This window comes from Oncorhynchus gorbuscha, unplaced genomic scaffold, assembly GCF_021184085.1.
Source record: "Oncorhynchus gorbuscha isolate QuinsamMale2020 ecotype Even-year unplaced genomic scaffold, OgorEven_v1.0 Un_scaffold_2065, whole genome shotgun sequence".
Lineage (NCBI taxonomy): Eukaryota > Metazoa > Chordata > Actinopteri > Salmoniformes > Salmonidae > Oncorhynchus > Oncorhynchus gorbuscha.
Window position 1 is genome coordinate 1 of NW_025746664.1, and position 12,939 is coordinate 12,939.

The 12,939-nt window shown below is 41.7% G+C and overlaps 1 protein-coding gene across 1 annotated transcript; it reads right to left on the reverse strand.

Annotated features, from left to right (window-relative positions):
* Nucleotides 1-10,055: 10,055 nt before the first annotated feature.
* LOC124024911 (zinc finger protein 239-like) lies at nucleotides 10,056-11,451 on the reverse strand. The gene is made up of 2 exons (XM_046338644.1): nucleotides 11,061-11,451; nucleotides 10,056-10,857 (listed from the first exon to the last, which is right to left on the reverse strand). The coding sequence occupies exons 1-2, from the start codon at nucleotides 11,449-11,451 to the stop codon at nucleotides 10,082-10,084; spliced, it is 1,167 nt and encodes a 388-aa protein (XP_046194600.1). The 3' UTR covers nucleotides 10,056-10,081.
* Between the last annotated feature and the right edge of the window lie 1,488 nt (nucleotides 11,452-12,939).

Below are 12,939 nucleotides of genomic sequence, written 5' to 3' on the forward strand. Positions count from 1 at the left end.
CAATACAATTTGAATTGATTTGTGTAGTGACAAAATACAAGTAATCTGAGCACAAGAGTGACACGTGTTTGTAGGGAGTGATTTGTCTGTCTTGGTCTTCAACATATCACAACTCCTTTCAGCATATTGATGATGGACTTGGACATTTAAAACGGGTGTTTTTGACACTTTAACTACAGGAAGCAGCAACAGTATTAATCTCAACTTGTTTTTCTACTTAAAAATCAGTTTTTTTTTAACTGCGATGATTTATAGACTTTAATGATATTAAGTGAAATCGTAAAAAAATGTCCTCTTGAGACACCTTCTCCAGAAGAAAAACATTTTTTTTTTAATGTTGTAGGGAGGACGAACGCACAGGCTGCTTGCGTGGCCAATATGACAACTCTTTCTAGAGCTCTTGGTTAAAATGGTTAAAACTCTCTAAAAGGGTTAAGAGTTTCATTTAAGTCCACCATCCAAAGTGTGATTAATAACTTCACCATGCTCAAAGGGATCTTCAATGTCTGCTCGGGTTAGTCCAGGTAATAAGTACATGCAGGTAGGAGTAAAGTGACTAATGCATCGATAACAGGTTAGTGGAGGTAATATGTACATGCAGGTAGGAGTAAAGTGACTAATGCATCGATAATAAACAGGTTAGTAGAGGTAATATGTACATGCAGGTAGGAGTAAAGTGACTAATGCATCGATAACAGGTTAGTGGAGGTAATATGTACATGCAGGTAGGAGTAAAGTGACTAATGCATCGATAATAAAGCTGTTCAGGAGTCTTATGGTTTGGGGGAGTAGAAGCTGTTCAGCAGTCTAATGCCTTGGGGGAGTAGAAGCTGTTCAGCAGTCTGATGGCTTGGGGGAGTAGAAGCTGTTCAGCAGTCTGATGGCTTGGGGGAGTAGAAGCTGTTCAGCAGTCTGATGGCTTGGGGGAGTAGAAGCTGTTCAGCAGTCTGATGGCTTGGGGGAGTAGAAGCTGTTCAGCAGTCTGATGGCTTGGGGGAGTAGAAGCTGTTCAGGAGCCTTTTGGACCTGGACTTGGTGCTCCGGTACCAGTTGCCATGCAGCAGCAGAGAACAGTCTTGAAGTGGCTGGAGTCTCTGAAGATATTTAAGACCTTCCTCTGATACAAGCCTGGTATAGAGGTCCTGGAAGTGCTGTGCCGTAAGCACCAACCCCTGTTGCGCATTGCGGTTGGATGCAGGTCTCTGACCTCATCCCTATCGGCCGTCTCATCGTTGTCGGTGATCAGGCCTACCACCGTTATGCCATCGGAAAACTTAATGGTGTTGGAGTCGTGCTTGGCCACGCAATCGTGGGTGAACAAGGAGTACAGAAGGGGACTAAGCACGCAACCTTGAGAATCTACCATGTTGAGGATCAGCGTGGCAGATAGGTTGTTGCTTACTCTTTCCACCTGTGGGCGGCCCATCAGGAAGTTCAGGATCCAGTTGCAGAGGTGTTTACTTCCAAGGTCCTTAGCAATGAGCTTTGAGGATCACCATGGTGTTCAATACTGAGGTGTTCCTTTTGTCAGGGTGTGAAAGGGCAGTGTGGAGTGCAATAGAGATTGAGTCATCTGTGGATTTGTTGGGGCAATCCTTTCAAAGCTATAGACGTGGGTGCTACTGGTTGGTAGTGATTTAGGCAGGTTACCTTGGTGTTCTTGGGCACAGGGACTATAGTAGTCTGCTTGAAATGTGGAGGTACAGACTCTGTCAGGAACAGGAAGTGAAGACACTTGTGTGTACTCAGAGCATGCGCTGACGAACTGGCGTCTGGCCTTGCTGCCTTGTGAATGTTACACTGTTTAAAGGTCTTATTGATATTGGCTACAGAGATCGTGATTACTGTCATCCGGAACAGCTGGTGCTCTCATGCATGCTTCAGTGTTGCTTGCCTCGAAGCGCACATAGAAGTAATTTAGCTCGTCTGGTAGGCTCGTGTTACTGGGCAGCTCACAGATGGGCTTCCCTTTGTGATACGAGCGTCAGAGCCGGTGTAGTAGGATGAAATCTTAGTCCTGTATAGGCGCTTTGCCTAAACTATAGCCTGGAACACTTAGGGCCGCACAACGTCCTGTGGCCTGCTGCCAGTGTGGACGAGGAGGTGCGTCTTCATGTGGTGGTTCAACAGAGGGAATAGCTGGATATCTTATAAGTGTCTGGATTAATGTCCAGCTCCATGAAAGCGGCAGCTCTAGCCTTTATCTCATGTGGTTGTTCCCTGTAATCCATGGCTTCTGGTTGGGATATGTACGTACGGTCACTATGGTGATGACGTCAACGATGCACTTATTGATGAAGCTGGTGACTGATGTGGTACACTCCTCAATGCCATCGGGCGAATCCCGGAACATATTCCAATCTGTGTTAGCAAAACAGTCCTGTAGCTTTGCATATGCGTCATCTTACCACTTCCATATTGAGCGAGTCACTGGTACTTCCTGCTTTAGTAGGATAGAATTGTGGTCAGATTTGCCAGATGGAGGGCAAGGGAGAACTATGTATAGGTCTCTGTTTGGTGTAAAGGTGGTCTAGAGTCCTCCCCCCCTCTGGTTGCACATGTGACACGCTGGTATAAATTAAGTCAAACAGATTTGAGTTTCCCTGTTATTAAAGTCCCCGAATACAAGGAGCACCAATTCTGGATGAGCGTTTCTTTGTTTGCTTATGGCCTTATACAGCTCACTGAGTGCGGTATTAGTGACAGCGTCGGTTTGTGGTGTAAATAGACAGCTACAAAAAAACATGAAATGAAAACTCTTGGTATTTAAAAAAAAAAAATTCACCTTTATTTAACCAGGTAGGCAAGTTGAGAACAAGTTCTCATTTACAATTGCGACCTGGCCAAGATAAAGCAAAGCAGTTCGACACATACAATGACACAGAGTTACACAAGGAGGAAAACAAACATACAGTCAATAATACAGTATAAACAAGTCTATATACAATGTGAGCAAATGAGGTGAGAAGGGAGGTAAAGGCAAAAAAGGCCATGGTGGCAAAGTAAATACAATATAGCAAGTAAAACACTGGAATGGTAGTTTTTCAATGGAAGAATGTGCAAAGTAGAAATAAAAATAATGTGGTGCAAAGGAGCAAAATAAATAAATAAATAAAATACAGTTGGGAAAGAGGTAGTTGTTTGGGCTAAATTATAGGTGGGCTATGTACAGGTGAGTCATATGTGAGCTGCTCTGACAGTTGGTGCTTAAAGCTAGTGAGGGAGATAAGTGTTTCCAGTAAACAGTGTCGTCTACAGCTTATTATGAGGTATTCTATCTCAGTCGAGCAAAACCTTGAGACGTCCTTAATATCAGAGATCGCACCAGCTGTTATTGACAAATAAGATGCACGGAAAATCCGGCCAACTGTATATTATCCATGTCGTCATTCAGCCACGACTCAGTGAAGCGTAAGATATTACAGTTTTTAATGTCCCGTTGGTAGGATAGTCTCTAACGGAGCGCATCCAGTTTATCCTCCAATGATTGCACGTTCGTCAATAGGACTAATGGTAGAGGCGGTTTACCCACTCGCCGAAGGACTCTCACAAGACACCCGGATCCGTGGCCCCTGTATCGGCGTCATGCGAATGAAGGGATTTGTGCCTGGTCCGGGCGCAACAGTAAGTCCTTTGCGTACGACTCACCTCCAGTTCGAGGTGAGTAATCGCTATTCTGATAACTATAAGCACTTTATGGTCATTAGAGCCGGTGGCAGAAACAATATTTACAACATGTATTTAACAACGCGGAAAAACAAACAATACAAATGGTTAGGAGCCCATAAACGGAAGCCATCCCCTCCGGCGTAATCATTCTCATTTTTTTAGATAGTAAATTGTACGTTTAGGTTTTCAATATATCACGAACTGTTCCTGCGTATTGGTTATGGAGTGACATTAAAACTGTGTTATGACATTAGGCTATTTATCAAAATGTCTCGTGGACAGGAAGCAATGACAGCCTCATTTTCAACTTACGTTTTATGAATTATAAATGCAACTTTCAACATTCATTGCCAATGGTAACGTACTTTCTATCAGGTAAAAACTGCTGAATGATTCCAAAAAAACGTGATTTATTTATTTTGATGATAACCAGATATCTCCAAAACGGGTTTGTCTTGCATATTTTTAGCCAAATAAGGAAACTCTGAGAACGACTAATGACTTCATTTCAACATGGACGCAACCAAATTAACTACACAACTCGTTAGTATTTTGGCAGAAATGCATAACGTCGTTTAAAGGCGTTGACTTGAAAATAATACATTTGAGCTGTTCATCTTTTAAAGGGAACCGACGACTAGTCGGGCGGGAACATAACTTCCGGGTCATAGTCGCACTGCCGTGTTCGTTTGCACTTCACAAAACACAAATTAGTAACATTGTCGTCATAAATAGCTAGACTGCAAACATTTAGTCGTCCTTAAGTGCACAGAAACTGGCCAACTCACCAGATTCCTTGTAGAAAATCTCAGCTAACGTATTTTTTCCACGTGGAAATGGAGGTAGGTATGTAGTTAGCTATATCTATTCAGTTAAGGCTAATGGTCCTTTACGACGTCCAAACAAAGTTGTCCTGTGGCTAATGTATTTCGGGGATTCAGAGGAGGATACCTTGCTTAAAGGCTAGTACGAGCACAAGTTCAGCTACCATATTAAGCAGGATCGTAACTTCCGCTTTGATTGGCGTTGTTGCGTTCAGGCTAGAGCAATCGAGTATCGATGTATTAGAATGGGTAGGAAAAAAAATCGACTATCTATTCTATACTTATACAGTGCCTTCAGAAAGTATTCACACCCCTTTACTTATTTAGTTGTCTTAAAAAAATGGATTCAATATATGTTTGTCTCACCCATCTACACCCATCATGACAAAGTGAAAACATGTTTTTAGCAATTTTAGCTAAATTATTGAAATTTGAAATAGGAAATGCATAAGTATTCAAACCCCAGGGTCAATGCTTTGTAGAAGGACCTTTTGTGGTGATTACAGCTTTGTGTCGTCTTGGGTATGTCTGGATCAGCTTTGAGTCGTCTTGGGTATGTCTGGATCAGCTTTGAGTCGTATTGGGTATGTCTGGATCAGCTTTGAGTCGTATTGGGTATGTCTGGATCAGCTTTGAGTCGTCTTGGGTATGTCTGGATCAGCTTTGAGTCGTCTTGGGTATGTCTGGATCAGCTTTGAGTCGTCTTGGGTATGTCTGGATCAGCTTTGAGTCGTCTTGGGTATGTCTGTATCAGCGTTGCACATCTGGATTTGAGGATTTTCTTGCTTGCATATCTTCTCAAGCTCAGTTAAGTTAGATGGGGCACGACGTGGACAGCAATCTTCAAGTCTTTCCACAGGATTTTAGGCTGGGCTACTCAAGGACTTTTACATTATTTTACATTCTTGTTCTGAAGCCATTCCAGCATTGCTGTATACTTGGGGTCATGGTCCTGTTGGAACGTAAATCTCCACCCCAGCCGAAGGTCACTCTGAAGCAGGTTCTCATCAAGGATGTGGCTCCATTCATTGTCCCTCTATCCTTGCCAATCTTCCAGTCCCTGCTACTGAAAAGCATCCCCGTAGCATGATCCTGCCACCACCATGCATCAAGGTATGGATGGTGTTACACGGGTGATGAGCTATGCCTGATTTTCTCCAGAAATAACGCTTGCATTCAGGCTGAAGAGTTATATTTTTGTCTCATCAGACCACAGAATATTTTTGATTTATGGCCTGTTGTCATGTAACTTTTTAATTTTTCTCAGGAGTGGCTTCCATCTTCAGGAGTGGCTTCAATCTAGCCATTCTCCCATAAAGCCCAGACGAGTTGAAGTGCTGTAGAGACTGTTGTCCTTCTGTCAGGTTCTCCCATCACAGCAAAGGAATTCTGTAGTTCTGTCAGAGTGGTCATTGGGTTCTCGGTCACCTCCCTACCCACATGGAAACTGGAGATATTCTTTTTACATCACTGGTTAGAGGACAACCTGGAGAAGACGGCCAGACACATTTCAATGTGTTGCGTTTTGATTCAAGTGGGTCGCACATCACAATAAGTGTAACCGCTACACTTTTTTGTTTATCACTCCGATCAACATCACCTTGAACTCAAACTAGCACTACTCAAAAGCCACACGGAATCCGAGAAGAACTTTTACATCACTGGTTAGAAGATAATTAGTTGAAGACAGTCATCTAAATTCTAGAATGTCGGATGGAGATTCTGGAAGGCTGACAAATAAGTTGCTTCGGTATTTAACTTGTTGATTTTGACATGAGATATCAAAACCGACAAGGGTTGGGAAAGTACAGTGCGGAAAGTATACAGACCTATTGACTTTTCTCACATTTGGGCGGCAGGGTAGCCTAGTGGTTAGAGCGTTGGACTAGTAATCGGAAGGTTGCGAGTTCAAACCCCCGAGCTGACAAGGAACAAATAAGAATTTGTTCTTAACTGACTTGCCTGGTTAAATAAAGGTAAAATAAAAAATAACGTTACAGCCTTATTAAAAAATGGATGAAATAAAATAAATCTGCAATCTACATACAGTACCCCAAAATGACAAAGCAAAAACAGGTTTTTAGACATTTTTGTAAACAGAAATATCTTATTTACATAAGTATTCAGACCCTTTGCTATGAGACTCAGAATTGAGCTCAGATGCATCGTGTTTCCATTGATCATCCTTGAGATGTTTTTACAACTTGATTGGAGTCCACCTGTGGTAAATTCAATTGATTGGACATGATTTGGAAAGGCACACACCTGTTGTTATAAGGTCCTACAGTTGGCAGTGCATGTCAGAGCAAAGACCAAGCCCTTCTGCAGAGAAGAATGGGAGAAACTCCCCAAATACAAGTGTGCCAAGCTTGTAGCATCACACCCAAGACTCGATGCTGTGATCGCTGCCAAAGGTGCTTCAACAAAAGTACTGAGTAAAGGGTCTGAATACTTATGTAAATGTGATATTTCCGTTTTTTTTTTAAAGAGATTAGCAAAAATGTTTTGTTTTTTTAACAGGTTTTGCTTTGTCATTATGGGGCATTGTGTGTAGATTGATGAGGGGGGAAAAAACAATTTAATCCATTTTAGAATAAGGCTGTAACATAACAAAATGTGGAAAAAGTCAAGGGGTCTGAATACTTTCTGAAGGCACTGTATTAGTGATAGTTTATACAGTGTCCCCAGCAGCGGACCAGAACCAAAGATATTGATCTGTTTTATGAAGCCATCGATTGTGTCATCACGATAACTATAAACTTTTACATTAACAGCACCAATCTGAAGTTTTTTTTGTGTGTAATTAACCATATTTCGATGTGATCAAAACGTGAACTTGCGTAATGTAGTCGTAACGTATGCCTTCCATTTGATGCGGTAAAAACGTGAGCTTGCGTTATGTAGTCGTAACGTATGCCTTCCATTTGATGCGGTCAAAACGTGAGCTTGCGTAATGTAGTCGTAACGTATGCCTTCCATTTGATGCGGTAAAAACGTGAGCTTGCGTAATGTGGTCGTAACGTATGCCTTCCATTTGATGCGGTCAAAACGTGAGCTTGCGTAATGTAGTCGTAACGTATGCCTTCCATTTGATGCGGTCAAAACGTGAGCTTGCGTAATGTAGTCGTAACGTATGCCTTCCATTTGATGCGGTCAAAACGTGAGCTTGCGTAATGTAGTCGTAACGTATGCCTTCCATTTGATGCGGTCAAAACGTGAGCTTGCGTAATGTAGTCGTAACGTATGCCTTCCATTTGATGCGGTCAAAACGTGAGCTTGCGTAATGTAGTCGTAACGTATGCCTTCCATTTGATGCGGTCAAAACGTGAGCTTGCGTAATGTAGTCGTAACGTATGCCTTCCATTTGGATCAAAACATCAAGGAAGACGGCGAAATATAAAATCATCTAATATGTACAAATAAATCAACATTTCAATGTAGGATGATAGTATTATGTTACCCACTATACATAAAACTTCTATCTCACGAGTTTAATCGTTTGCAGAGTTAAAAAAAATAATTGCTTGTATGCACAATTTAACCGGGCGCTCTAGACAGCTCCCACAGTGACTGTGCAGCCCGTCTTTCCCAAATAGGAGATACAAAACTATTGTGTGTCTACGTCGATGATGTTTCGTGTAGCTAATCTTACTTTAGGTAAAAAAAATATTAAAAAAATGCATTTTTAGTTGTTCTCAGAAGAATAAATTGGAAAAAAGAATGCCATGGTTCATTGGAGCTTCGTATTTATTCTCATTAAAAACAGAAATACATTGGCATGTATTAACTACAAGCACATATGCGTTCAATTTTAATTACATTGAATTACAACATGAAAATTCTACTTATAACATTGGCTAAACATTCTACATTATAACATTTTAATTGATGGTCTCTCAGCCATCTTATGAAAGCACTAACAGTAGGTGGTGATGTAAATATAACCCCACAGAGTGTGAACCCCTCAACATGCTGTCAAACCAACACGCCTTACTCTTCTCTATTTTTACAAATGATTTGCCATTTGTCTTACAAGAAGCTAAAATGAAGATGTATGCTGATGACTGCAGACTCTACACATCAGCACCTACAGCCAGGGAGCTCACAGAGACTCTTAGCAAAATGACTTACAGAATAAACTGGACTTAAATACATCAAAGCATATTGTATTTGGTTCCAATCATTCTCTTAGACCTAAACCTCACCTGGGGTTTTGCATGTGAAGATGGGGTGTGAATATCATGGTCTCGTCATATTGACTAAGTTGTTGTTTAGATGAGGTGTAGTTATCATGGTCAACTGTTAAACTAGGTTGTTGACTAGGTTGTTATGAAGATGGGGATGGATATTGTCTGTTATAAAAATATGTTCTGTGTTTCTGACACAAAGATCAACTGTACTAGTTGTCGAGACTCTGGTCTTGTCCCATCTTGATGACTGTCTGGTAATATGGTCAGGTGCAGAAAAGAAAGACCTAGCAAAGCCGTCTCAAAACAAAACAGCACATCTTGCCATTTAACTACACACATATAACTAACATCAACAACATGGATGATAGTCTTTATGGTTGAGGGTTGAAGAGAAATGGACAATGTCTTGTCTTAAGAAATATTTGTGTGTTAAATCCCAAACCACTTGTATATTGTGTTTGTTTACACTTCAGAACAGACAAAGGGCCTTCAGAACGTATTCAGACCCCTTTGATTTATTCCCACATTCTGTTATGTTACAGCCTTATTCTAAAATGGATTCAATTGTTTTCCATCATGAATCTACACACAATACCCCGTAATGACATCACAATACCCCACAATGACAACACAATACCCCACAATGACAACACAATACCCCACAATGACAACACAATACCCCGTAATGACAAAAACAAAATATATATTATTTTTTCTCCAAAATTGTTGCAAATTAAAAATAAAAATAAATAAAAAACTGACATCACATTTACATAAGTATTCAGACCCTTTAATCAGTACTTTGTTGAAGCACCTTTGGCAGTGATTACAGCCTTGGGTTTTCTTGGGTATGACGCTAACCTGTATTTGGAGAATTTCCCACATTCTTATCTGCAGATCCTCTCGTGCTCTGTCAGGTTTGATGGGGTGCGTCGCTGCACAGCAATTTTCAGGTCTCGCCAGGGATGTTGATTGGGTTCAAGTCCGGTCTCTGGCTGGGCCACTCAAGGACATTCAGAGACTTGTCCCGAAGCCACTTCTTGGTGGAGTGCTGCAGAGATGGTTGTCCTTCTAGAAGGTTCTCCCATCTCCACAAAGAAACTGTGGAGCTCTGTCAGAGTGACCACTGCGTTCTTGGTCACCGCCCTGACCAAGGTCCTTCTCCCCGGGGTCTGAATACTTTCCCGAATAGACTGCAGATACCCCACCAGACACACCACTGAGTTTCATCACGGTACCAAAACCGTGAAAAATGGGAATCCAAAATCCTGTAGCTAATGGGGATCCTAATAAACAAAAACCTCACAGCAGACCACACATCTGTAATGTCTCTCTCCAGTGTGTGTTCGCTGATGCATCTTCAACTGTGTGCAACCCAGGCGAGATGATTGAATCCCCTCATTGATCAAAGCTTCTGTAAGATTTCTCTCCCGCGTGTGTTCTCTTGTGCCTTGTCAGTTGTACCGTTTGACGGAAACTCTTTCCACATAGAGCACAAACAAAAGGTTTCTCTCCTGTGTGAATTCTCTGGTGTATAGTCAGTGTTCCTAAGGTAGTGAAACTCTTCCCACATTGATCACAGACATATGGTTTCTCTCCTGTATGCGTCCGTCTGTGTTCAGTCAGGGAACCAGCTTCGGCAAAACTCTTCTCACATTGATCACAGTTATATGGTTTCTCTCCCGTGTGTGTTCGCTTGTGTATAGTCAGTTGTCCTGACTGACGAAAACTCTTTTCACATACAGCGCAGACATATGGTTTCTCTCCTGTGTGTATTCTCTGGTGTATAGTCAGTGCTCCTAAGGTAGTGAAACCCTTCCCACATTGATCACAGACATAAGATTTCCTTCCTGTGTGTGTTCGCTTGTGTTCAGTCCTGGTATCAGCTCGAGCAAAACTCTTCCCACATTGATCACAGCGATAAGATTTCTCTCCAGTGTGTGTTAGCTTGTGTTTCGTCAGTTGCCCTGGCTGACGAAAACTCTTCCCACATTGATCACAGCCATATGGTTTCTCTCCTGTGTGTATTCTCTGGTGTCTTTTTAGGTCTCCTAAATGTGGGAAACTTTTCTCACATACATCACAGCTGTAAGGTCGCTGGATCACTTTCAACCCTGGAGCCTTCCCAGATGATAAGGCTCTCCCACTGAGCGAGCGACCATTAGGGTTGTCCCCTGTGAAACAAAGACGTGAAGTTAAGGTTCCTCACATGTACCAAAGTACTTAACAATGACCTAGTGTTGAAGTATGTTCCCCATCCAACACAGATGAGCTGCTATACAACACTCAATAGTTACATTTAGCAAATATGGGTAAATTAATAAATATTGACCAATCAATGAACTGTTACAAAATCAGATTGTAGTCTAATACACACCATTGTTCCTACTTGATGACATCGAATCTGAATCTCCATCATTGTCCTCCACGTTCCATTCTTCGTCGCAGTTTGTAGCTCCATCATCATCCTCATCATCATCATCAGACTGGCTGGGACTCATGGGCGCCACGCTAGATTCTTCCTGTATTTTTCTGATGTCATCTTTCAGTCGGAGTAACCAAGATATTCCCTGCTCCTCCGATTTGACTGAATCTGCATTTTCCCACATTTCCTCCATGATTTTACGTCGCAACGAGCGATGGTTCTTTCCTTTAACTTGGGAGCCATCTATTCCACAGCGTTCACACAGGTGTCGTAAATTATCCTCCGTTAGAGGGTGTAAACTCTGTTCGATTTCTTCCAGCAATGTTTCCTTCTCTTCACTCATGTTGTCCTGCTGGTGGAAACAACAACAATGCAGTCAATGGCAAGACAGCAGGAAGTCCATACACTTTAGATGACCTGTAGAAGAAGAAGAGAGCAGGAAGTCCATACACTTTAGATGACCTGTAGCAGAAGAAGAGAGCAGGAAGTCCATACACTTTAGATGACCTGTAGAAGAAGAAGAGAGCAGGAAGTCCATACACTTTAGATGACCTGTAGAAGAAGAAGAGAGCAGGAAGTCCATACACTTTAGATGACCTGTAGAAGAAGAAGAGAGCAGGAAGTCCATACACTTTAGATGACCTGTAGAAGAAGAAGAGAGCAGGAAGTCCATACACTTTAGATGACCTGTAGAAGAAGAAGAGAGCAGGAAGTCCATACACTTTAGATGACCTGTAGAAGAAGAAGAGAGCAGGAAGTCCATACACTTTAGATGACCTGTAGAAGAAGAAGAGAGCAGGAAGTCCATACACTTTAGATGACCTGTAGAAGACAGCAGGAAGTCCATACACTTTAGATGACCTGTAGAAGACAGCAGGAAGTCCATACACTTTAGATGACCTGTAGAAGACAGCAGGAAGTCCATACACTATAGATGACCTGTAGAAGACAGCAGGAAGTCCATACACTATAGATGACCTGTAGAAGACAGCAGGAAGTCCATACACTATAGATGACCTGTAGAAGACAGCAGGAAGTCCATACACTATAGATGACCTGTAGAAGACAGCAGGAAGTCCATACACTATAGATGACCTGTAGAAGACAGCAGGAAGTCCATACACTATAGATGACCTGTAGAAGACAGCAGGAAGTCCATACACTATAGATGACCTGTAGAAGACAGCAGGAAGTCCATACACTATAGATGACCTGTAGAAGACAGCAGGAAGTCCATACACTATAGATGACCTGTAGAAGACAGCAGGAAGTCCAGTTGATAAATGGCTACTACAGGTCATCCATCAACAGGTGTGGAAATATTCCCAAGTTCGTTGTGGTCGTTTTTTTTTAGAAGACAATTGTCCCATTTTCATTGATTTCGATGTGAGTGATTAATATGCTCGCTATTTATTACAGTAGAACAAACTAATCCATTTCAGTCTGGAGTGACAGCTTGGTAAATATTGGTGCGTGAGCAGTTTGTAAAAGGTAGTATTTTAGCAAAATACAAGTAATCTGAACAAGTGTGACGTGTGTGTGTGTGTGTGTGTGTGTGTGTGTGTGTGTGTGTGTGTGTGTGTGTGTGTGTGTGTGTGTGTGTGTGTGTAGAGGAATTTGTATGTCTTGGTCTTCAACCAAATCACAAATTATTTCAGCATATTGATGAATTTGGACATTTAAAACCTCTGATTAATGATTAATTAACGAGACATTAATACAGGTAACGAGTGGAGGACAGAGAAGCCTCTTAAAGAAGAAGCTACAGGTTTGTGAGAGCCAGAAATCTTGCTTGTTTGTAGGTGACCAAATACTTATTTTCCACCATAAT